This window comes from Tiliqua scincoides, chromosome 3 (genome assembly GCF_035046505.1).
Source record: "Tiliqua scincoides isolate rTilSci1 chromosome 3, rTilSci1.hap2, whole genome shotgun sequence".
Taxonomy (NCBI): Eukaryota; Metazoa; Chordata; class Lepidosauria; order Squamata; family Scincidae; genus Tiliqua; species Tiliqua scincoides.
The window spans coordinates 73,639,982-73,667,421 of NC_089823.1; the positions used below are offsets into that span (position 1 = coordinate 73,639,982).

At 41.9% G+C, this 27,440-nt stretch overlaps 1 protein-coding gene across 1 annotated transcript in view; it reads right to left on the reverse strand.

Moving 5' to 3' along the window:
- The window catches only part of IL1RAPL1 (interleukin 1 receptor accessory protein like 1), a 784,296-nt gene that overhangs the window by 621,268 nt on the left and 135,588 nt on the right, over positions 1–27,440 (reverse strand). The window contains exon 4 of the mRNA XM_066621736.1: positions 276–324. Within this exon, the coding sequence (XP_066477833.1) occupies positions 276–324 (49 nt within the window). The remainder of the gene's footprint in view (positions 1–275; positions 325–27,440) is intronic.

Sequence of the window (27,440 nt, forward strand, 5' to 3'; positions counted from 1 at the left end):
TCTGGATATTTATTTATTTAAGAAATTTATATCCCACCTTTCCCATGCCAAAGCAAATGCCCAAGGCAGCTAACAAAGCTTATAAACAAGTACAAAGTTTGGTAACAGGTAAAAACATCGAATAAGGCATGAAAAACATTAAATTTTCACATTACATAGTGGAATGTAACAAAAACTAGCAATTAAAGCAAGTCCAGGGAGGCAGTCAAGTCACAGAAGTATTATTAGAGGCATAGAGGGCAAATATCCATTCAGCAGTCAAATGCCAGGCGAACCGGGTATGTTTTGAGCCCTTGGTGAAAGGGTAGATGATTCATTCAGTACCTACATCGATGATTTCTTGACCAGGAGAACCTCTGTTTTTTCAGGATTTAGTTTCAACTTATTGACTTTCATCCAGTTCCTGAATGGCACCCAATCAGCGCCCCAGGACTTCCTTGGAGCGGGATGGCAGAGAAAGATTCTGCCTCCCTTGTGGCTTATAGTGGCGTTGCTCCTGCCATCTTGGATTGTTTTCCTAAGCAATTTCTCAACTGTGGATATCTTTTGACTCAGAGTAGCACCATTTTTTCATCATTTTTGCCTCTGGGATGATGTCGTTTTTTCATGTGTGCCTTTGACCGCGCACATTTTGGATGTTAAGCAACTATTTCACATATTATATTGTGACCAAGTGGATCCTATGAGTGATTTGCGTTTGTGTATTATTATAGAATTTGCTTATTCTCCCTCATCCTCTATCTTAACAAAAAGGGAGAATTTCTCACCTTCGGTTCACTGCTCTAAACTTGCCATGCTTTTCCTAATTAATTTTGCAAGGCACCACCTGTTGTTCCAGTGCTTCTAGATTTGCCCTCATTTTTTTGGGTCACTGTCCATTTAGATTCTAAAGAACTGAGAAGCATGACAACACATACAGGGCCAGAGGCAATGTTCTCATATTGGTAATGCTGAATTGAGGATGCACAGAGACACATTTTTCACAGTACATGCGGCATGTGCGCACAGAGAGAGAGAGAGAGAGAGAGAGAGAGAGAGAGAGAGAGAGAGAGAGAGAGAGAGAGGTTAGGAAGTGTAGTACTAAAGGAATAAACTTTGGGATCTGAATATATTCTTGGAAATTAGCATCTTCTAGAGCAGTATTTCTCAAACTGTGGGTTGGGACCCACTACGTGGGTCGTGAGCCAATTTCAGGTGAGTACCCATTTATTTCAATATTTTATTTAGACTTGATGCTACCATGGAATATGACCACATTTGGGGAAATGTTACAGATTTGTACTTTCATGCTTTCAACAATGATAGTCAATGGGGCTTACTACTGGGTAAGTGTGGGTAGGATTGCAGCCCAGGATTGTTAAAAATTTTCCTGCTTGATGATGTCATTTCCAGGCATTACATAACTTCCGGTGGGTCCTGACAGATTCTCATTCTAAAAAGTAGGTCCCAGTGCTAAAAGTTTGAGAACCATAGACTTTGATGTTCTAGACTTTGATGAATGTGCTGCAATTGAAAGAAAATTGATTCATGGACGCAAAGCAATAAATCATTACTATCTCTTATTAGCAGCGATAAAATAATAAAAATATAACAGTCATAGAAGGACAAATTATTAAAACCAAAGGTATAAAATATTTTTTAAATAATTCTGAAGATCTAAATATGAGAATGAATGACTGTCTCTCCAATATTCTACCAGTATCCAGAAGTATGCCAATCATCAACACACACAGAAGTCTACTTTTTTGAAACGATGCTTCTCCACATAATTGTTACCTAACAAAACAGATCAGTATGCCATCAATACCAGCAAACTTCTTGCTGTTGTTTCAAATCAATGGATAGTGTGTGGTAGTCTATCACAACAGCAATTAACACACTTTGATGCAGGCAGCTGGACATTTCCTGTAAACACAGGGAATTTAATGAGGATTAAAAAAATCCATATTAGTTAACAATTGGCTGCAAAATCTGGGTCAATTAGTTATAGAATATTTTGTTTTGCAGATGTTTAGTGAATTGCACATGCAGAGAAACCAACTTTAGGGGTGCTTAAGGAAAGGAGTGTTCTTCTTAAGCATTTCCTGTTATGTTTAGAGGAAATTGGGTGGAACATCCCATTAGACAGTATTTGCCTACAAAGCTCCCATAGCCATGTTTAATAAAATAGGAAAGAATGATATTTTGAAACTTTCTGGAACTTCAGTGTGATTTCAATGCACTAATTATGGTAGTGTTGACGTGTGTGTGGCCCCTTTACTTTTTGCAGCTTCCCAGCTGCTGTTCTTAGAAGGGGCATGATTCAGCTAAAACTAACGGGAGTAATGAGATGAGGTTTGCAATTCCGTTAAAGACCTCCATCATTCTCCTTAACATCCAAGTGCTGCTTAATTTTTGTTTTCAAAGCTACTACCTCTTCCAAGACACACAACATGAAGCATAACTGGTTACTTCAGCTACAATTACAATGGCTAGAGCAATATTATTCTACATTATATTAAGTATATATTATTACATTAGATAGGATGGCATCCTATGACCTATACTGATATGGATGCTTCATTCTCTTCTATTTTGTTCCTTCCCTACAGCTAGGTAGTGGCCAGAGTATGGGGCTGAGGAACAAATCAGACGCAATGCTAAACATGCTATTGCTGCTTTCCTCCCCCCCACCATTCCCTTAAATACCAGCCACATCGAATTTGCATTGCAGCTGCAGTCCAAATTAAACATGCAACCTGGAACTGATAATGAATAAAAACATAAAATACATTATAATCTAATCATCAAGGCAAGGTCACTGGAAAAAAAAATCAGAATAAGAAGTTGCATTGCCAGCACCATCAAGGGTATGTAGAATATAATTTCCCCCTCCCCCCCTTAAAAATTGACAATCACTTTTCAAATACAATTTCACTAGTGTTTGTCCTTTTGGCACAGGGTGATTTTTCCCATTAACAATATTTCCCTTCTTTTTGCAAGTTACTCTAAAGCCTAGGGGATTGATTTTTACATTCAACATGAAGCAATCATATTTCTTTCTGCCTTGCAGTGAGGTGATTCATTATAACATCATAACAATCAGAACTAGGCACATCCAAAATCAGGCACAGAAAGACATGTTAGCGGGCAGAATACGGAGCACAAATATTTATAATTCTGGATGTAGATTAGCTGACAAAAATCAGCTCAACAGATAATCTTCAGAAAGTATAGCCATTGCTAGGTAGTTTCAATTGCAAACATTACATCATAAAAATAGAACAAACAGAGTAAACAGGCTTCATGTTTTTTAGCTTCAAAAAAAATTAATGTTTAGAACATAAGAACAGCCACGCTGGATCAGGCCATAGGCCCATCTAGTCCAGCTTCCTGTATCTCACAGTGGCCCATCAAAAGTTTCACAGTCATTATATATGACAATGTTTTAGATTTTGCTTATTGACTTTATGATCTGTTATTAACAATGGTTACAAGCTGCCCTGATAGCCCCAATGGGACAGAACAGCAAGTAATTTGCAAATTTAGTAAGAACTTTGGAGTTCTTTGGAAAATGGTGGAGTCAGCTATGGTTCAACTTCTCCAGCATCATTCCCAGAGTCATCTGCAATTGGAATAATAGGATGGAGACAATTTAAAACAGGTGGAATGCCAAGACTCTGAATTTAAGAAATTAATGGGAACCCATGGGGAGAACTCTTATTATTTTCCCCACCTCCCATAGTGGCTTCCCCATTGTTCTGTTTCATATTGTCTCCCTCACCTGTGTATTCACTAACTCCAACAATGAGAAAATTCAAGCACCCATCCAGTTAACCCTTAACTCCATTTCACTAGAATATCTCTTCCATTCGTATATTATGGCAGCAATTGTTTTGAAACCATATTCCTGAATAACATATATAACACATAAACACAAACCAATTACCATTATATAAATATAAACATTATATACACAAACATTATATAATAATGCATTATATATGTTATATAAACATAAACGTTATATAACCATTATAAGCTGCTCAAAACAATAAAGGGAACACTTAAACAACACATCCGAGATCTGACTGAACGAAATATTCCTATTAAATGCTTTGTTCCTGACATAGTTGAATGTGCTGACAACAAAATCACACAACAATCATCAATGGAAATCACATTTATTAACCCATGGAGGTCTGGGTTTGGTGTCATACGCAAAATTGAAGTGGAAAAACACACTACAGGCTGATCCAACTTTGATGTAATGTCCATACAGCAAGTCAAAATGAGGCTCAGTAGTGTGTGTGTGGCCTCCACGTGCCTGTATGACCTCCCTACAACGTCTGGGCATGCTCCTGATGAAGTGGTGGATAGTCTCCTGAGGGATTGCCTCCCAGACCTGGACTAAAGCATCCGCCAACTCCTGGACAGTCTGTGGTGCAACGTGGCGCTGGTGGATGGAGCGAGACGTGATGTCCCAGATGTGCTCAATTTGATTCAGGTCTGGGGAACGGAAGGGCCAGTCCATAGCATTAATGCCTTCATCTTGCAGGAACTGCTGACACACTCCAGCCACATGAGGTCTAGCATTGTCTTGCATTAGGAGGAACCCAGGGCCAACTGCGCCAGCATATGGTCTCACAAGGGGTCTGAGGATCACATCTCAGTACCAAATGGCAGTCAGGCTACCTCTGGCGAGCACATGGAGGGCTGTGTGGCCCCCCAAATAAATGCCACCCCACACCATTACAGACCCACTGCCAAATCGGTCATGCTGGAGGATGTTGCAGGCAGCAGAACATTCTCCCTGCTGTCTCCAGACTCTGTCACGTCTGTCACATGTGCTCAATGTGAACCTGCTTTCATCTGTGAAGAGCACAGGGCGCCAGTGGCGAGGTTGCCAATCTTGGTGTTCTCTGGCAAATGACAAACGTCCTGTACGGTGTCGGGCTGTCAGCACAACCCCCACCTGTGGACGTTGGGCCTTCATACCACCCTCATGGAGTCTGTTTCTGACCGTTTGAGCAGACACATGCACATTTGTGGCCTGTTGGAGGTCATTTTGCAGGGCTCTGGCAGTGCTCCTCCTGTTCCTCCTGGCACGAAGGCAGAGGTAGCAGTCATGATGCTGGGTTGTTGCCCTCCTACGGCCTTCTCCACGTCTCCTGGTGTACTGGCCTGTCTCCTGGTAGCGCCTCCATGCTCTGGACACCACACTGACAGACACAGCAAACCTTCTTGCCACAGCTCGCATTGATGTGCCATCCTGGATGAGCTGCACTACCTGAGCCACTTGTGTGGGTTGCAGACTCCGCCTCATGCTGCCACTAGAGTGACAGCACCGCCAGTATCAAAGGTCACCCAAACATCAGCCAGAAAGCATAGGGACTGCGAAGTGGTCTGTGGTCACCACCTGCAGAACCACTCCTTTATTGGGGGTGTCTTGTTACTTGCCTATGATTTCCACATGTTGTCTACTCCATTTGTGCAACAGCATGTGAACTTGATTGTCAATCGGTGTGGCTTCCTAGGTGGACAGTTTGATTTCACAGAAGTGTGATTGATTTGGAGTGACATTGTGTTGTTTGAGTGTTCCCTTTATTGTTTTGAGCAGCGTATAAACATAAACCATTTTTCACCCTTCTATCCCCACAGTACTTTCCTCTTGAGTACAGAAGTATCCCTCCTCATAAACACACTATTCCCCATGCTAGCCAACTCTGTCCATTTTCCCCATATACATGGTCTTGCCATCTGGCCATCCTATATTCAAAGGCAGCTCTTCCAAGTCTTCATTCCTCCAGTCTTGTCAATTGGTACCGGTTCCATAACAACTATTGGTTGCTTTCAGAGTTGGGTTTCTTGGCACCTCTATGGTAAATTTCTACCACTGAAGCAGCCAGTGTGTCATCTGCATACAGTCCACTCAGTTCTTGAATGTCCTGTTGTTCCCAATCTAAACAGGCTGCAATCCTGTGCACACTTACCTAGGAGTAAGCCCCATTGACTATAATGGGATTTACTTATGAGCAGATATGCATAGGATTGGACTGTTATACGGACATATTAAATCTGATATCTCTTTGTTTTTGCACTTAAAACTTAACAATGCAGCCATTGATTAGAGAAAAAAAATTTGGCCAAGGTCTTCATAGCACCTCATCATGGTTCTGTGCTCCATTTTACTGTACATTAACTACTGTGGTTCTCTGGTTGTCAAAGGTGCCCAAAAATTATATTCAGGAGAGAAGGACATTCTCAATGTGAGTGACTGGAATAATGATAGCCTATCAATTTCTCCTTCCCATGTCAGATGACTTTTTCCCCTTTTATGTCTTATTTTCTTATTTAAGTTTGTACCAATCTTCCCAGTCATTATGACCTGTGTCAGTTCCCAAGTACTTCCCTCTTTTTCAAAGCAAGCAGTATAGAAATGTTATAAGGACACCCCAGTGTTGTCTATCACAGATTAAATAAAACTTCTAGGTAAATATTCACATAGAATAGTAAAATATATCAGTAAAATAGGAAAGATTGATGATGATGATGATGATACAATATTTCAATACCGCCTTTCTCACTGACTCTATCAATGAGTGAGTCTTACAGACCCGAGGTAGTTCACATAGGCAGACTATCACCAAACTCCATTTTTTTTTACAAACAACTGTATTTTAGATAAATACTTGGTTCTTTAGTGTGATATTCAGTTAGCTTCTGAAGTCCAGGTGTTTAACCTAAGCTAACTATTGTCAGTTGTGTCCTGGTTACATCATAAAGCTGATTCAGCTACGGAGGAATATGGATTTGAATGGTATTTGAATGGGCCTATACAGCTGGAACATTCATCCAAGCATGCATTATCCTCTGGGATCATAAAATATATTAGCTCTTCACATTATGCCCAACAGATGGCTAAGCTACAGTGAATGGGAAAAGGCTCTGACTAGGATTCAAGCCGTTTGAGCTTGAGACCATGTCATATTCAATCAATACTCACTGCTCTGCCTTTCTTTACTTTTTGCTTCACTGTGCTTTGATCCATCTCTCCAGCTCCAAACTCCCTAGATCAAGGTTTCTCAAACTTTGAGGGAGCTTTACTCCCTCAGTAAGTTCTTGCGGGGGTGGGGGTGGGGCTAGGGCAGCGACATGATCCCCAGGATTGCGCCGCTAAGGGGAACGAGGGGGGGTGCTTGTGACTTACTTGGCATGGTGTAGGGCTGCATCAGGCTGCAAGAGGTGCGGGGAGCCCTGTGCAGCCCTCCGCAGTGCTTCCTGAAGCTTGGAACCTGCAAAAGAAGCGTTCCGTTTTGCAGGAGGTGCTTTATGCCTGCTCTCCGCACCTCCTGCAGCCTGATGCAGCCCTACACCATGCCAAGTAAGTCACAAGCACCCCCCTCGGCCCCTTAGTGGTGCGATCCTAGGGATCACATCACTGCCTCCCTCCTCTTCCCCCGCCCCTTTCAGGGACGGGGGAAGCGTTACACAAACTGGTGGGTCGCGACCCACCAGTTTGAAAACCACTGCCCTAGATAAATAAACAGATATTGCATCTTAAAATATGCTGATCAGATGTATAACGATACTGGGTTGGCGGTCTGCAATTCTGACTTCTATGTAAAAATCAGTGCATATTCTGATCACATCTATTTACAGTTTGCGCTAAGTTAACCAAATATTCTTCTATCAGGTACTTTTTGACATTGATCCAACAATACCGTTAGTAGGCCAAAAGCAGACAGACTGCTGACAAAAGCAAAGCAAATATTTATTTAAATACTTGCAAAGCAACAAAACCTCTAGGTCTTGAGAACTAAAATACTCAATAGGCTAATCTAGTCCAGCATTGTTTTCAATAGCCAACTGCCTCTGGAAGCTAAAAAGCCGAATATGAAAGTGAAAGCCATCCTTTATGCAACATACACACACACCATTGAAACTCCCAGAAACATATGGCTCTACTGTTGGGCTCGTTTTTGATTATTGTTCCACAGATGAAACACTGCGTTAGCTCCCATTTGGAAAGAGGTAGGTTGCTTGGAGCACATTGTATTGGAGCTGCAGTGTCTACAATGGTTCTGTAATGTTCTTATCCAGATGTTTCTGTGGCTAGTAGCCAGTGGTGTAGTGTTAAATTTAAAAGTGCATGAATTTGTCATGACATTTCCACTGCCACATCCTATGAAGACTATAGCAAAAAACAACAACTTTAAATGTCTTTAAGTGTTTTCTGCTTCTGCCATTTAATTTTATTTTAAACATTATACTTCATGTAAAGCTCTAGTTCACTTCATTTTTGTCTTTGTCTCAAGTGAAGCCACCTTGAAGTCACAAGAAAGATGCTCATTACCTTTCTTCTCTCTTTGTGAGTACTGTGTGGGGTCTGTATGTGAAGCCATTTTCTGCTTTTTGGAGCCTTTTTGGTGGGAGACCAGAGATCAGCCTTGAGCTTCCTTCTACAAACAAACTCCTTTGACCAAACTATCAACAGCTCTGTCGGTTGTCAACAACTTTGTCTTACAATTCTCCTTCAGAGAACTGGAGTACCAGTCAAGCGTGTTTGTGTGGTAGGAGACTAGTGGCTGAAATGCATTCATGGATTGTTACTAGGCTTACCCCTTGTCTTTGAGACATACAAAATTATGCAGGGGATGGACAGAGAAGATAGGGAGATGCTCTTTACACTCTCACATAACACCAGAACCAGGGGACATCCACTAAAATTGAGTGTTGGTAGAGTTAGGACAGACAAAAGAAAATATTTATTTACTCAGCATGTGGTTGGTCTGTGGAACTCCTTGCCACAGGATGTGGTGACAGCATCTGGCCTGGACGCCTTTAAAAGGGGATTGGACAAGTTTCTGGAGGAAAAATCCATTATGGGGTACAAGCCATGATGTGTATGCGCAACCTCCTGATTTTAGAAATGGGCTATGTCAGAAGGCCAGATGCAAGGGAGGGGACCAGGATGAGGTCTCTTGTTATCTGGTGTGCTCCCTGGGGCATTTGGTGGGCTGCTGTGAGATACAGGAAGCTGGACTAGATGGGCCTATGGCCTGATCCAGTGGGGCTGTTCTTATGTTCTTTGGTTCAGAGTAGAGTTCCTCCAGGCACAGTCTTTTGCCACAGCCAGAACCACCAAAATTTATTTTTTTATTTATTTTATTTACTGCATTTCAATGCCTTTCTCCCCGAAGGGACCCAAGGCAGCGCACAATGATCAAAAATACAACCATAAAATCACATTACAAAATAAAAATTAAAAAAAAGATATTAAAACAAGCACAATAAATAAGATCCTAAAAACAGCAATAAATAAAAAGAGCAACAGCAACAATGTTCTAAAAGCTCCAAGCCTGTAAAAAAAACTAGATGTTAAAAAGATGTATAAAACAGATGTTTAAAAGGATCAGATGGCTTGTCTAAAAAGAAATGTCTTTAGGCCTCACTGGAAAGTTTCCAGGGAGGGAGCAGTTTGTAGATCAAGGGGGAGAGAATTCCATAATGCTGGTTCCACTACTGAAAAGACCTTATTTTTTGCTGCTGCCCCACGCACCTCCCTGGGTGGTGGTACTCATAAAAGTGCCTTCTCTGGTGACCTCTCTCTCCCCTTTCCTTCACACTTAACTCCCCCCTCACTCTGCCCCTTTACTTCTCCCTTCCCCTCTCTTATCCTTCCCTCTTTCTGTTATCCCAAGGGCTAATGGTTTAGCATTACTGTACTAGCATGAGCCTTCACTGTGATTCTGATTTGATATCCTGACTTGTTCACAAACTGAAGGTAGAACAAACAACAATTAGCTGGGTCAGACCAATGTCAAATCATGGCTTGTTTTAAAATGGAAACAGAAGCAGTCGATTTCTTCCCCTAATGCAACAGTTTCTATGCTGCAGCCCATAGCGCTCTCAATGAGTGAGTCCAGGCACAACATGGCAGTGCTGAAGCCTTACCATTCCAGCATGCTGACCCATTTCCGCACCGTAATTTGAAAAGCCTTGTGCCGGGGATTCTGCTGTCAATCACCCCAGGAGGCTCTGTGCCCCAATTTCCCAGTGGAATCATCTCCCCAGCATGCGGCCCTGCAAATTCATGGTGTAAAAATGGGTCACTTCACTCTGGAATGGTAAGGCTTCAGCACTGTCATGCCTGGATGCAATCATTGGGCACACCGGATCCGGCCCATGGGCCAGAGTTTGGAGGTTCATGCCCTAATGTGGGAACAGTATGGGGGAACACACATGCCCGAGGCTCATGTTAGTAATGCTAAACCACTGTTTAACTGTGAGTTAGTGTTATATTTGAACAACATAACCACTCACTAGGAAACCACATATTTTTCCAAGATAAAAGTCTGTAACCTATATTAAAATGGTATAATTTAACCTGGTTGCCATTAACAGATGTCCAGCTGGCATCATTTCAATCACTAAGTTCATGATATCAAAATTTTCCCTAGAGAAATCTTTTTCTATGAGCTACCTTATTGACCTTTTGATCTTCAAACTTTCTTTTTTCACCCAGTGATGTTTCCTTCTTAATCTCTTAGTTATCAAAATTTACACAGATACCATTTCACTGATGCCAGTGAGGCTAGTTCTGAGCTAGATGGAGGAAGTATTTGAAGCCCTTTGCTTTCTAGGCAAATGAAGGCATAAAGAACTAATCTGCTAGATTCTGACAGGGACAGAAACTACGAGCAGAACACAATCATATTCTGCCTGAAAATGGGAACAGCTGTACTAAACATATGGAGCTGCCATGGAAGAAAAGTAGCTGGGTTTGTCGACTGAGACCCTAATCAAAGTGATTGATGCTGGATATGATGCACAAATTCAGCAGAAATCCCTTTTGAATGAAGACACTCTGGAGATAAATACAAAATGCTCAAATAAATGGAACAGACTGCAACACCTGCAATACCCCAAGGATAAATGTTAATATTTTTTTCTGAGTTATGTTTGCTATGAATCATGTTCCTCCACCACTAAGTATTTAAACACAGAAAAACAAAACAGAAACAAAATGGTAAAGTGGCCACTGGGCCTGTATTAATCTAAAGAAAGGCTCTATTTGGTATAGCTGATATTTAATCATTAAGCAAAAGTTAAAATAGATCCAGCTGTTCACTTGCTATTCATTCAAGATTTTATAGTAAAAAGGTTGTTTTTTTAAAAAATGACATCTGCTTGAAAGAAAATCTCAGGCACTTATTTTCATGTCTGATGCAATCTGAAAGCCAGCCAAATTCAGCACTTTTGCTGAATTTTCTTGTGGTGCAAGCTCCAGTGTGTGTTGAACTAACTAATGTGCAGAAGAAAATACAAGGAACCCAGATTTGGTCAAGGCGCAGGTTGCCTAAGAAGCTGCCTTATGTTGATTGGTTCATCTAGCTTGGTAGTGTCTGCCCTGATAGCTCAGTAGGCTCCCCAGAATTTCAGATGGATATTCCACAGCCCTCCCTAGAAACAACAGGGACTGAACTTGCATCACCACATGGCGAGTTAGGCAGGATTGGTTCCTGCAGTTTAAGTATTGCTACCGATTTGATACTGTTTGCTGTCCTGTGATTTTTTTTCATTTGAAGAGCAGAATACAAGATTTGCAGCTATTTTGATAGGAAAAATATCAAATTAAGTTGAGTTAAGGCTGGGGAATGATAGTGTATTTTCCAATATCTTCCCCAAATGACTGCATTCCACAGTCTATCAATTCAGGTTGTTTTTAAAGAAGACTATCAAATTGCTTTCCCATACTTGCTCTCCTCTCTTCTACTGAAATTACCTCAACAATGAAGTGGCTGGATTGCTCCCCAAATTATGCTGATTATTTGCACTCGCACAGGGCAGAGCAAGATGATTTATGTTTGTGCTTGATAGCATCCCACACCACTTTCATAATGTCTGTAGTTCAGATGGCAGAGGGGAGATACAACACAATTACTTCCCAACAAGGCAGTGGTGTTGGAATGGGAAACAACCATCATATCATGTGTCCTTCCTTTACTGCTTGCTTCTTAAATATGTTATGCTAGAAGTACAAAAACCAACCATGTGGAAACAGCACACACATACAGAGAGAGAGAGAGAGAGAGAGAGTATGCACAGGAAGCTGCAATTTTATACCTACTCTCCAAGGAGTAGCCCCATCAAACACAGTGGCCCTTACTTCTAAGTAAATACGTACAGGATTGTAACTATAGTTTACAGATACTGTTTCCTCATGCCCCTAACATAAATTAAGGTGAATGAGTTCTTATAAAGCCACGTGCATCAATAATGTCAAGTACTTTACTATATAGGTAATTTACTATATAAAAGTTAGGCTACAATCCGATCCACACTTTCATGGGAGTAAGCCCCACTGACTATAGTGGGAGTTACTTCTGAGTAGACATGCATAGGATTGGGTCCCTGGTAGATGTTTAGTGGAATTTTGAGGGCATTTGACATGAATCTTTATGTTCCCTTGTATTAATTAAGTGCCAATAAAAAGAAAAAAATGTACAGATGTTGGGAATAAATAGCAGAAGCCATGCAGAAAGGTGACTGACATCCTTCAAGTTTAAATACACAATTTAACATTAAACAGCACATGCAATTTTTCAGCGTAATTGAGAAAATATCTTGGTCTGATCATAAAAAATAGCAGAACTAGTCACTGCAACATAATATGCATTTGAATCCACAAAGTGCTCTGTTATCTTTCCTCACATTCCTGCCCTCTTTTACTTGAAGTGTAATGTAATTCTATCTCAAAAATATTTTAATTATATTCATTACTTCATGCAAATGAAGTGAGCTGTAAAATGTAACAAGCATATAAATACAACTTCATAATGCTAATTAGAAAACTGTTAGAGATTTACTTTTTAATAAAAACACACGACATTAATGGATTATGCAAAGTAAATAAGTTGCTATAGGTCCTAATAATAAATGAAATCTAAAGTAGGCCTCCATTATTTTTGACTCACCAAGCTGAATAAAACCCACCCAACCCTTGAACTCTTGTTGAGTGGCAGCTCTAGCATTAGAAGTTCAGTTTGGTAGGTCACAACTTGTAGCAATCAGAGACAGAATAACTGAAACAACATATATGCCCAGTAAACACAACTATGAACATGCATTCTGTGGCATACCTGAGGGGGGCAAGGGGGACAAATGCCCCAGGTGCAAGGCTGGGTAGGTAGCGCCGCACCGCCATCCACCCACCCCTCAGCACCCCCTCTCATGCCACTCAGGCATTCGGGACCCAGAGGCATTTTGAGGGCCAGGGAAGCAGCGCACTGGGGCAGACAAGGGCAGGGGTGGGCGGATCAGACCTGATCAAGCAGATCACCCAGCAACATATCCTTTCTCTCTTCCCAGTCCTGATCTGCTGACATGGGTCAACTGAGACTTGCACCAGCTACACTGAAGAGATGTCCAGCATACAAAATTTCCCCACAGAATGCAGTTAAAGCAATACTGGTGCTGCTGCTTTAGCATGCAGGAACTTAGATAGGATTGGGCTACCTAGTCCTAATCCAACCTTGAACATTGAATTGTATAAGAAGAATTGGCATTCCTTATCTAACATGTATAAAGCCTTAAAATGTCCTCTTCACAAATCCCACATTTTCAAATCACCTTTAGGAAAAAAAATGCAGATTTCAAAATATTGGAAAAATGAATCTCAAAAAGTCAAAAGTCAGAAATTTAGGTAACTGAACTTCAAGTTTGTTATCCTCAATATTTTAAAGACTAGTAACATTTTAAATAGTAATTTAGTAACATTTTAAACTAGTCTTTAGTAATATTTTAAAGACTAGTAAACTACCTTTACTAGTAACTAGTAAAGGTAACAACTAAGTATGAAGAACTTTTCTGTGTTGCTTTGACAATAAACATGAGAACCTAGGGTAAATTGCCACACTTTTGTTTAGATGGCTTTTGAAAAATTCTAGTCACGTTTTTCTACCATAAACATTACCATCATATTTCAGCAAATAAACTGCATTTTACTCCTTTCAGTAATACACCACCTACACACACACTGAAATCTTACAAACATTTGTGCCCAAACATTCCATTAACATCACCAGGGGTGATTAAATGGTTTTATAATAGTGGTCATAAAGACTGGATAGAAACCATATTTTCTCAATCATTTCTTGCATTGGCTTCTGAAGAAAAATGTATTCCTGCTGTATGACACAAGCTTCCCATGAACGCTCTGAAGCTGGTGAAATAGATAGATATTTGCAGATCACACTCATGGTTCACCAAAGATAAGGAGGCAGAAAAATTATAAGAAGCATCTTCTCTTTCACACTTTGGAACCTAGCCATGTTCCACCCTTCCCACCCCCCCACGCCCCGGCTGACTTACTGGCAGTAGGCAATGCAAAGGCTCAACTGGTGGGCCACCACCACCACTTGCGACTTGCAGTGATGGCCGGCTTTCCCCAATGCAGGCTGCATCTGTGACTGCTGTAAAGTGCCTTACAGTATCATGGACCATTTATGACAGCTGAACATAAGATCCACTGCCATACAAGGAATGGAGGATTGGGTTGTTTATCTCGGGTAAACATAAACTGAATTTTTTTCATGCAGTGATCTTTGATTTCAGGATTAAATCTGTTAAACTTTAGAACAGCTATTTTCAGCCACTGTGCTGTGGCACACTGGTGTGCCGCAGATGGTTCACAGGTGTGCTGTGGAAGTTTGGCGAGGGTCATTTATTAGTAAGGCAATTGGGGGATTTGAGCCCCATTCCAGCAGCATGGTGTACCTTCTCTTTTTTTTAAATTTAAGATATGGGTACAGGGAAAATAAAAAATACATATGTTAGAGGTAATACAAAAGGAAAAAAACACTAGGGAACTGTAGCTAATACTATTTTGTTTCTATAATTATCATCACTTAGATAGCTCCTAATTGTTTATAACGGGTTCCATAATTTCTGTATTCTCTCCAACCCGCCATCCCTCAGTCTTTCCGTCAAAACATCTATTTCAATAATTTCATACAGTTTCTTAATCCACATCTCTCTCATGGGAATTTCTGAATTTTTCCACATCTTGGCATTAACTAATCTTGCTGCAATAATTATGTATAACAAAATATGTCTGAAATCATTATTATAGCTTTCAGGGAAAATGTTCAATAGAAACAATTCTGGTTCGAAGGGTATAACACAATTAAAATTAATTTGGATATTTCTATGTATTTTTCCCCAAAATTCTTTTTCATGTACCTTCTCAATGGTAAAAAAACTGACTGCGTGCCATGACAATTTTAGCACCTTGTCAGTGTGCTGTGAAATGAAAAAGGTTGAAAATCACTGGCTGAACCCATGTTTAACCCATGATTCAAAAACACTGAAATCAGGTAGATACATCACACACTAGAGCAACTGTTACCCTGCACATGCCCGATCTCGTCTGATCTTGGAAGGTAAGCAGTGTCAGACCTTGTTATTACTTGGATGGGAGACCGCCTGGGAATACCGGGTGCTGTAGGGTTATACCATAGTCTTTTGAGACTGAAGGTTGCCAACCAAGATCATGTGATATTACTTTTTCTCCTCCTAAACAAGTAGTATTAATCAGAAAAAGCATTTTCTTTGAGCTTTTTTCCAACAATCACATTAGAGAAATATAACTGAAAAAGAAATAGATTAGTAATAGTAATAGAGGCCCAGCAGAAGCGTATACCGCAAAGGAAGAAGGGCTCGACTAAGTCCAGGAGGTGCCCGCATGGCTAACCAGCCAAGTTAGAGAGGCCGTAAAGGGCAAGGAAGCTTCCTTCCATAAATGGAAGTCTTGCCTTAATGAGGAGAATAAAAAGGAACATAAACTGTGGCAAAAGAAATGTGATACGAGAGACCAAGAGAGACTATGAGGAACACATGGCCAGCAGCATTAAGGGGAATAATAAAAGCTTCTTCAAATATGTTAGAAGCAAGAAACCTGCCAGAGAAGCGGTTGGCCCTCTGGATGGTGAGGGAGGGAAAGGGGAGATAAAAGGAGACTTAGAGATGGCAGAGAAATTGAATGAGTTCTTTGCATTTGTCTTCACAGCAGAAGACCTCGGGCAGATACCGCTGCCTGAACGGCCTCTCCTGACCAAGGAATTAAGTCAGATAGAGGTTAAAAGAGAAGATGTTTCAGACCTCATTGATAAATTAAAGATCAATAAGTCACTGGGCCCTGATGGCATCCACCCTAGAGTTATTAAGGAATTGAAGAATGAAGTTGCTGATCTCTTGACTAAAATATGCAACCTGTCCCTCAAAATGGCCACAATGCCAGAGGATTGGAGGATAGCAAATGTCACGCAGACCTTTAAAAAGGAAAAGAGGGGTGACCCGGGAAATTATAGGCCAGTTAGCCTAACATCTATACTGAGTAAGATGGTGGAATGCCTCATCAAAGATAGAATCTCAAAACACATAGATGAACAAGGGAACGAACAATTCTTGCTGAGGGAGAATCAGCATGGCTTCTGTAAGGGTAAGTCTTGCCCCACAAACCTTTTAGAATTCTTTGAAAAGATCAACAGGCATATGGATGCGGGGGAACCTGTGGACATTATATATCTGGACTTTCAGAAGGCGTTTGACACGGTCCCTCACCAAAGGCTACTGAAAAAACTCCATGGTCAGGGAATTAGAGGGCAGGTCCTCTCATGGATTGAGACCTGGTTGAAGACCAGGAAACAGAGAGTGGGTGTCAATGGGCAATTTTCACAATGGAGAGAGGTGAAAAGTGGTGTGCCCCAAGGATCTGTCCTGGGACCGGTGCTTTTCAACCTCTTCATAAATGACCTGGAGGCAGGGTTGAGCAGTGAGGTGGCTAAGTTTGCAGACAACACCAAACTTTTCCGAGTGGTAAAGACCAGAAGTGATTGTGAGGAGCTCCAGAAGGATCTCTCCAAACTGGCAGACTGGGCAGCAAAATGGCAGATGTGTTTCAATGTAAGTAAGTGTATCATTGGCATCCTTCAGTCTCGGAAGACTATGGTATCGCACTCTGAATGGTGGTTCTGGAACAGAATGTCCTCTCCAGAGCGTGAAGCCTAGGTAAAGTAGATATGGAGGATAGACTGTTTCCCATGCAGCAAACCCCTCCTCTTTACATTGCTGAAATGGTCCAATGGAAAGGTAGAAGCCAATGCTCCCTTCCCCTTGACTTAAGAATGGCTCCCTCTCTTGAGACTTTTCAGCGAGGCCTTCTGTTTAAACAAGCCTTCTGAGTTCTTGGCCTTTTTAGCATCTTTTATATTTTTTACAGGCCTGATTCTTTTATGATTTGCTGCTGCTCTATGCTCTTTTACCGGACTATTTTTTTATCTGACTACTGTTTTTATGATATGTGTTAATATGTTTTTATTTGTTTTAAATTATGTTTTTAATCTGTTTTAACCTGCTGTAAGCTGCCTTGAGTCCCTTCGGGGAGAAAGGCGGGGTAAAAATAAAGTTGTTATTATTATTATTATTATTATTATTATTATTATTAATACAATTGGTTCCAGTAGCATCGCAGGAGTTGCCAGAACATGACTGTGTTCAGCCATGAACTGCCTCAGGGACTACAGCTCCGGTTTTTGCTGGAGTAAGTGTAAAGTCATGCACATTGGGACAAAAAATCAAAACTTCACATATAGGCTAATGGGTTCTGAGCTGTCTGTGACAGTTCAGGAGAGAGATCTTGGGGTAGTGGTGGACAGGTCGATGAAAATGTCAACCCAATGTGCGGCGGCAGTGAAGAAGGTCGATTCTATGCTTGGGATCATTAGAAAAGGTATTGAGAACAAAACGGCTAATATTATAATGCTGTTGTACAAATCGATGGTAAGGCCACACCGGGAGTATTGCGTCCAGTTCTGGTCGCCACATCTCAAAAAGGACATAGTGGAAATGGAGAAGGTGCAAAAGAGAGTGACTAAAATGATTGCTGGGCTGGGGCACCTTCCTTATGAGGAAAGGCTACGGTGTTTGGGCCTCTTCAGCCTAGAAAAGAGACGCCTGAAGGGGGACATGATTGAGACATACAAAATTATGCATGCGAAGGATAGAGTGGATAGAGATGCTCTTTACACTCTCACATAACACCAGAACCAGGGGACATCAACTAAAATTGAGTGTTGGGAGGGTTAGGACAGACAAAAGAAAATATTTCTTTACTCAGCATGTGGTTGGTCTGTGGAACTCCTTGCCACAGGATGTGGTGACGGCATCTGGCCTGGATGCCTTTAAAAGGTGAATGGACAAGTTTCTGGGGGAAAAATCTATTATGGGGTACAAGCCATGATGTGTATGTGCAACCTCCTGATTTTAGAAATGGGCTACGTCAGATGCAAGGGAAGGCACCAGGATGAGGTCTCTTGTTATCTGGTGTGCTCCCTGGGGCATTTGGTGGGCTGCTGTGAGATACAGGAAGCTGGACTAGATGGGCCTATGGCCTGATCCAGTGGGGCTGTTCTTATGTTCTTATGAAATATGACATGGTGGGGATTACTCCTAGGCACATGCAGATAGGATTGCAGCCAAAGGCACGTGGCATGTTCTAGCCAAGCACACTTGCAGTTTGTGTGAGCATAAAATTCTAGTGCTCTTGATTCACATGACTGGATCAGTAATGGAGGGGTAAGAATGACAGTAGATGGCAAGATGATTTTCAGGGAAGCTGATCCTCCATTACTATCTTCTCAATGAAGAACCAATACTGAGACTGACCTTTGAAAGTTCCCAACATACAGTTTCCCAATATACAGTTTAGGAACCTTGAAACTCTGAAAGTCTCTTTTGAAAGAGATGGACAATATCTATAAATTACGAACTCCCAAACCTTTACTTGACTGACCACTCCTAGGCAATATTTCAAAATAAGGAAAAAAGCTGCATTGAAGTTTTTCAAATTAGATTTTGAGCACAAATATGAAAAGATGGTCCTCTTACTAGAATTACATATCAATTTACAGTTTTTTCCCCTCACCAAACAAGATTTTTCATTTGTAACAGTTCTTGACAATGTGTGATGTGTACTGCAGCTCTGCACAGATCATTAAGATTCATTTTTGCCACAAACAGAAGTCATGCAAGAGAATATATCAAAATCTGTGAAACACATTAATTGGTAACACTTGCAATTGTGTGATATCTTACTGTCATTCATCAAACAGAGATCTTTGATTTTAAAAGGCTATCACTTCAAGTCTTCGCCTTGTCATTCTTCATTTGCAGTCTCTCAAAGAGACAAATCACAAATAGTACGGCTTTATTAACTGAATGCAAATGCGCTTGATATTTATTAAAGGGATAATGGTTTATCTCTTTAATACCAATGTTAAAATAAACGCATTAGAAATTGTGTTAAGACAATGTATTAGAAATGAAAAAAACTTTGTTTAAAGAATTATGCTATGGTATGATCAGAAGCCATAGGTGAATGTCAAATAGATATCAGGTAGGATTCAGAGCAGTTCTGATGCAAACCATTTTTCTTACCCCCTCATCACTACAGCCTCCATGAAGAGCCATTCCTGAGGATCTAGGGACCTTCAGCAACGGAGTGGGATGTGGTCTAGGGCAGGGGTCGGCAACCTTAAACATTCAAAGAGCCATTTGGACCTGTTTTCTGGAGAAAAGAAAACCTCGGGAGCCACAAAACCCTTTTGACATCTAAAATGAAGATAACACTGCATATATAGTTTTTTTTTTACCTTTATGCTATGTATAAAAAAACTATAGTGTGTTGCATTTTTGAAATGAATGAACTGCTACAGAGAAAACAATATGTAACATATTTTAATGTTACAAGATCACCATAATCTTAAATTTAGAATTACATATAAAAAACGAAAGACCTAAAATAAAATACATTTAAATTAAATACTAATTTATTTTCCCAGAGCCTGCCCTAGCCAATTTGGTGCTATAGGCAAGACTTGGGCTGGTGCCCTCCCTAGCAGAAAATCCTGACCAACAGTAAATAGTCATCTTTGAGTCTTTTCCACAGTAATGTAAAAGAGGTACAATGAAATACAAAATCTAATGCCCAGTATTTTTCAATACAATAAAGAGATTTATAGTTATTACTCCCCCTTGTATGTCCCAATTTATAATGCACTCCCCTCTTGTATATGCAACTTTTATAATGCGCTCCCCTCTTACAGGTCCCATTTTTATAATGTAGCCCCTTCTTGTAGCTCCCTTGTAGGTGCTGGGGCACCTTTCTTATGAGGAAAGGCTACGGCGTTTGGGCCTCTTCAGCCTAGAAAAGAGATGCCTGAGGGGGGACATGATTGAGACATACAAAATTATGCAGGGGATGGACAGAGTGGATAGGGAGATGCTCTTTACATTCTCACATAACACCAAAACCAGGGGACATCCTCTACCTGTCTCCTCAGAAGTCAGTCCCAGTAGAGGGACCGGGGCTTCCTCCCAGGGAAGTGTGGACAGGCTCCTCTGCCTGTCTACTCAGAAGTCAGCCCCAGGGAAGTGTGGACAGGCTCCTCTCCCTGTCTACTCAGAAGTCAGCCCCAGTAGAGGGACCAGGGCTTCCTCCCAGGGAAGTGTGGACAGGCTCCTCTGCCAGTCTACTCAGAAGTCAGCCCCAGTAGAGGGACCGGGGCTTCCTCCCAGGGAAGTGTGGACAGGCTCCTCTCCCTGTCTACTCAGAAGTCAGCCCCAGTACAGGGACCGGGGCTTCCTCCCAGGGAAGTGTGGACAGGCTCCTCTCCCTGTCTACTCAGAAGTCAGCCCCAGTAGAGGGACCGGGGCTTCCTCCTAGGGAAGTATGGACAGGCTCCTCTCCCTGTCTACTCAGAAGTCAGCCCCAGTAGAGGGACCGGGGCTTCCTCCCAGGGAAGTATGGACAGGCTCTTCTCCCTGTCTACTCAGAAGTCAGCCCCAGTAGAGGGACCGGGGCTTCCTCCCAGGGAAGTGTGGACAGGCTCCTCTCCCTGTCTACTCAGAAGTCAGCCCCAGTAGAGGGACCGGGGCTTCCTCCCAGGGAAGTGTGGACAGGAATGCAGCTCACCTCGCTCCTTCCTGCCCATTGTCTCAGCAGCGCTGCGTCTCCCTCGCTTCTCCGACCAGCCTCGCCTCTTCCGTTCAGCCGCCTGCCCGCTGCAGGGCGAAGGAAGGAAGAGCGCAGGGAAGAGGTGCCCGGCTACCCCCCACACACACACCTGCTCGCAGTGGGGCGGGGAGAGCAGGTCCAGGAGAGCCCAGCTGCCCCTGCCTGCCTGCCGAGGAAGGAGCTGCTGTGCGCAGGGGGGGGGAGCTTTGCAGGGAAGGAGCTGCAGCTTTGCAGGGAGGAACGGCGCCCCGCATTCACCAGCAGCCACCCACAGCACATCACTGGCTGGGCGGAGGCCAAGGGGAAGGGCGCCCCACTTCCAGCACCCACTGGGGAGCCGCACCAGAGGACTGAAAGAGCCGCATGCGGCTCTGAAAACACAGGTTGCCGACCCAGGTCTAGGGGAACACTTCCAGGTAGTTTTCATAAAGGTAGTCTACTCCTAAAAGGCACTAGTGCTCCATGTCCAAGGATTTCCCCACCTCTTATCATTTCTGATGGTTCCTTAAACCTTAAGAATGGTTTCTGGGATAGATTGGGTGTGTCAGTGAAGAGGAGGAGGGCAAGGAAAAAAGAAAAAGCCAAACTTACCATAAGTTAAATTCTCAGGAAATCTAGTGGGGCAATCTTTACTTCTGGAAAAGTATCTCCTCTTGGTTGACAGGCAGGATCCAACAGCAAAAATGACCCCAAGGGAAGGGGCTTCCCTCAACCCCTAGGGTGAGCTTAGAGCTGGGAAGAAAATTCCCTACTCACAAGCTTGGACATTCTTTGTAAGTATAATTGATAGCAAATTTTCTTCATTATGTCCTGCCCAGTCCTCATATGTCTCTATTAACTGAGACTATTCAATAATTAAAACAGGGATGCTCTAACAACTAATATCTGCTTCTCTGCTTTTATTGATCTTAATTCTATTATCATTTAATAATGATTTGTTTAAAATGTTGACGTGCACAGTAAACCTTGTTGAGCGCATATGGTGCAGAGGCTAAAACAAATTTGAATAAATAATACATTCATCTGAAGCTTCTGTTCTACAGAGCAGCCACTGTTTCATATCTTTTGCCAGTATGTTACTGCAAAAAGACATTTGTGTATGTCGGAGGGAGGGTGCATTTCATCATGATAGTTTTAAAAAATAATTTCTTTTTTATTAGGTTTCAATTATTGTTAGTATCTGGACCGGTGGTTCCCAAATCTTTTAGCACTAGGACCCACTTTTTAAAATGACGCTCTATCAAGATCCACCTAGCTTTATGAGACTAAAAAACAAGGTTTCACTTTACTAGCCGCTGAATGTTTGTGAACCCAAAATAAGAAGTCTAAATACAGCATACTTATTTTAAACAGAATTACTCTAGATATTACTTGTGATAAACAAACAACAAAGGAGTATCAGCCTACTCTTTGAGTCCGCAGATGGAAAAAATGAGCAGAAATTAAAATGAGTATATTCATTTTAATGCTTATCATTAAACAAGCTTATCTATGTTCACCTTTGTCAGACCAGAACCAGCAGGCTTTGGGAAAACAAATGTACAGCTTACAGGTTAGGCAAAGAACCCTACCCATGTAGGTCTCCATCCTTGGGTGTGTCTAGGTCTGTGCAGAAGGAAAATAATATATTTAACATCTCCTAGAACTATTTACTAACCACTCTGTCTCTGTTTAGGCTTCTTTTGCTACCAGGTTATACTAGCCTGTGGGTCATGCATATCCCCAACCACTCTAAACAATTCCCAATTTAGTCAGTGAGCCAAGTAACCTAATTAGGGGAAGTCAGGCCCTGGAGCAATTTACAGCCAGGTATGGTTGACCTGAAAAGACCTCATTCGGCCAGCAACATCCTGCTACAAGCCCTGAGGCCACCATGTCATACCCCTTAGCTAGATGGATGGTGTCTAAGCTTAGCATATTTCTCCTGCTCCCTATTTTCAAATTACATCTGTACCATCCCATGGGCCCACAAAATTGTTAACTGTGGGGTCGTTTTAAGCTTATCTATGTTCTTACCAAAACTCTGTCATTTTCTTTTCTCCTTTTTTCCCCCAAGAGTGTCCTTTTCTCTCAGTTCCCTCTGCAAAAATAGCATTAGCCTCTGCATTAGCATTTCCATGGGTTACTATAACCCTCTGATCTCTGTCTATTTAATGAGCTGCATCGGAAGCTATCTTCCTTACCTGTGCCATTTGGATCATGTCACTCCCTGTCTTGACTCAACCCAGAAGCTTCCTCTCTAATTTCTTACACCGCTTAAAGTCCCTTTTGTCATTTCAAGGCCTTTTTGAAGTCTTCCTTGTCATTTCAAGGCCTTTCTCAGTGCATTGTCTATCGAAATCTCTGTTATAATTCCTTACTATTTCATATTAGACTTTGTGAATTTTGCCTACAACTAGACTTTTCTCTCTCATAAAAGACCACATACTATTCCTATAAGGCTGCCCTCCCCAGTAGGCTGACATCTTTCTCTGTCATCTACTTTGTGACAACCTTTAAAAGATTCCTGCAGTATCACCCAGCCCCACGTCTTAGCACTTCCTTGAAAACTTTTAAGTTCTCTCATATTCACATAAATATCTACCCTGAAAAGTTAAGGAAAGGAAAAAAAATTTGCTTCCTCCGCCCAGTGCACCAACCTGCCTGCCTGTCAGAGTTGTTCTGCAGGCAGACAAAGCCCCATGTGGTACTGAGCAGTGCGCAAAAAGCCTTCTGAGGCTTCTTGCATAATCTTAAGCAATACTTACGGTTTTGTCGAGAAACCAGAAGTATTGTTTAAAATCGATCAAGAAACCTCAGAAGGCTTTTCGAGTTGTGCTGAGCGTTGCGCAGGCTCCATGAGCCTTAGTGAGTGTCCTGTCCCAATTTTCCCTATCCTGCTGACTACGCCAATTTGTCCTGTCCAAATATTCCAACTCCCTTCTAATGCCCACTTTTTGGCTAATTAACACCCTCCAGTGTATCTTCTCCAGCAGAGTCCTGGCAGTCCTCTCTTCTGTGTCCTCCAGCAGAGCCCCGGCAGTCCCCTTCTCCCGTAGGTCCGGGTCAGGTAGCCTCTTGGGTCTGGGGTCCCTCTGGTCAGGTAGCGTCTTCTTCTGGGTCAGGGTAGCTCTGTCGCCTTCTGAAGCTGCCTTTTATCCTTGGATGTCTCATAATCCAAAATGCAGCTCACCTGTGAGCTACCTTATTAGCCCCTTGTTAAGTCCAAATTAGGCTCAGGTGAGCCATCTCTTCAGTCCATGTCCATTCAAAGTCCCATCAAGATCAAATGAAGCTCAGGTGTCCATCAGAGTCTCCATTGGCCTTGATTGATTACAGCTGAGGAGCCAGCCCTGTCCTTCCCAGAACTGTCAAACAGCTGTCAAAACATGAGATCGCTGTCAACGCCACATCATCCACCTGATGATCTTCTGATCTTCCACTACAGTGAGTATCCCAGAGAGAGGGGTGGTGTGATGGAGAGGGGGGTGGTATGTCGCAGACCTGTGCCCTGAGGCGCAATGGAGGCAGGTCTGTTACTGCACTCACCCTGCCTTTTTAACCCAGCTCTCTACTTTGAAACTACTCAAAAAGCACATCTAACCACCACTATATTACCAGAACACATCAACAACATTGGCCGTCTGTTTCCCTATATGTATTTTCAAAGTTCAGACAGGGGAAAGCCACATCAAAAGCAGCCCTAAATACGATCAATTTCACGGAGATACTTGCCTATACTATACACTTATACTGAATTTATACCAGTTATCTTTTGTGAATTAGCTCAAGGAATTATGGGGACAGTAGTTTGTCGGGGTACTGAAATCGCTGGTGCAGATCTTTGCTATCTTTGCAAAACCACAGTGCCATGGGTATTCTAGGGAGAAGGAATGGCTGTTCATTCAAATTAAAGTATGTGGTAACCTTATTCCTATGTATGCTGACATTTGTAATGTCTTTCTGCTTATGTTTTGAGAATGCATGTAGCAAAGATGACACAAAATGACCATAGATGCACAGTCTTGCAAAGTGGAAATATCAAACAAAAGGTTTCAGACTCATTTCCAAGAAGGCGTGTATATGACTGTAGCCTTAAAGTAATTGTTTGGTCAACAGTTGCTTTGGCTCCCTCATATTATACTTACCTGAGAGTCTCTGACTGGATTTTGACCTCCTGCCTAATCCTGGAATTTTCATTCCTCCTTTTCATGACAAACATGTTCAAGACTGTTTTGTTGGACATGATCTTCAGCCTCATTAATCAAGCCTTGCATTGCTCTTGTGCATTTTGACACAGTTAGGATTTATTCCCTTACTGAAACTCTGACCGTATAAAGAACTTGATGTTAGCTACTGTAGATATTCATCTATAAGGCAAGAAATTTCAGCCAATAAATGAAGCTTAGATTGTCTCTTTGCCTTATCTGCAAGGTCACTCAGGGTCAGAGCTGTTCAAGCAAGTCATGGCACTGGGAGAAGCAAGAGGACAATGCAGAGATAATTAGAGGGCTGTTAATTTCCATGGCAACCCCTCCAGGGCAAAGCTGCAGCCAAAGTTAACCTTTTATTCTCCTGAGAAAAACAAAACAAGGCTTCCATTTTGCAAATGTTTGGAATATGTCTGCTTTTTTGAACACCAGGATGTAATCCTTGTTTCCATGTGAAACAAAGTCCCAGGCTACAATTCAGTGCACCATTACTTCGAATAAGTAAGAACACCACCCATGGAAAGCAATGAGTTTACTTCAGAGTAAACAGGGTTGCAACTGTGTGTAGCTGCACTTGCTCAAGCTCATTCTTTGTTGCTTGTCTGCTGTGAATTGAATTGCACACTCCCAGTTATAAGTTGTATCTTATATGTAGAGCCTTTGGCTTAACACACCAGGCACCTTAAAGAAGGATTTGATTAATGGTTCTACTGGTAAGCTATTTACAGAGCACTTACTCTGATGGTTTTACCAAAAGGTTGTGAAGACTAGAATTTTAAAGTTAATGAATAAAAGTGTATCTTATGATCTTTTACCATATTTTTTAATAAATTAGAGACTGTACAGTTCTTAAGTAACAATTACTGGTAGGTTATTTTTCAAGATCTGACCTTGGGTAAAAATCAAACAAAACTATAGTCAGACATCCCCTAAGCTTAACCCTAAGCTTATCCAAGGGTCATAGAAAATTCCATGATTTTTGCTCAAAGTCTGCCCTCAACCTATATTTGAGTATCTGCAATAGCTCTGACAACAGGAGTTCAATCACAATGCTAAATTTCTTCATTCACGCAAGCAGCTTTAAAGGAACACAACCATGTGTAGAATGATTAGTGTGAACAAGGCAGTACATGCCATGCTAGTGTAACTATGATCAATTGTGCACAGCTCAGTTCATAAACGTGTGGTCAATATTTGACTATGCACAAAAGTTATACCTTGCGTGTTTGGACAAGCCATCCTAGATTAGTCACCATAAATAGAATTTTATCATTAATCAAGGCCAAATAGCACATTCAAATAAGACAAATTTGGTAGAAGATCATCACGTGATGAGTGATCACATGCTTAACTAAAAGATCAAGAAATGCAAATAGTTACATGGTCAATAATTTATTCCGGCTTGTTTTTGTTTAATTCAAGGCATGCAAGAGACATGCATTTAAACACTTGTACTTTATGCTAAGCATCTGCCTGGAGAGCAAAGACTCAGACCTGTACCACAATTATTAGGACTGTTCCAGCAGTCCTAATGGGGGTCTTAATCTTTTTAATGAGCATGCTGAAAATACAACTTTCAACCACCAGCAGGCACACAGGAACAGCTCAGGTTCCCATCCCAAATGTCTGGAGAATGGTGTGTGTTAAGAGACATTTTAGAAGCAAAGAGAGGGCAACTCTCTGAGGCAAGGAGTTCAACATCCAGGGGCTGTCATAGAGAAGGCTCTGTCCTGCATGCTTGCCCATTAAGCTTGCTGAGTCAAGGCATCCTTAAAGATTATAATGTATGGGTACGTTCCTATGTCAGAAAGTGATGCTTAAGTTAGTAGTAGTTCGCAACCTTCAGTCTCGAAAGACTATGGTATCGCACTCTGAATGGTGGTTCTGGAACAGCGTCTAGTGTGGCTGAAAAGGCCGATTTGGGAGTGACAATCCCTTCCACACTGGGAGCAAGTGCAGTCTGTCCCTGGTCTGTCTCCCTGGCTATGGGCCTTTGCCTCTTTGCCAAGTGTCTCTTCAAACTGGGAAAGGCCATGCTGCACAGCCTGCCTCCAAGCGGGCCGCTCAGAGGCCAGGGTTTCCCACCTTTTGAGGTCCACTCCTAAGGCCTTCAGATCCCTCTTGCAGATGTCCTTGTATCGCAGCTGTGGTCTAACTGTAAGGTGCTTTCCTTGCACGAGTTCTCCATAGAG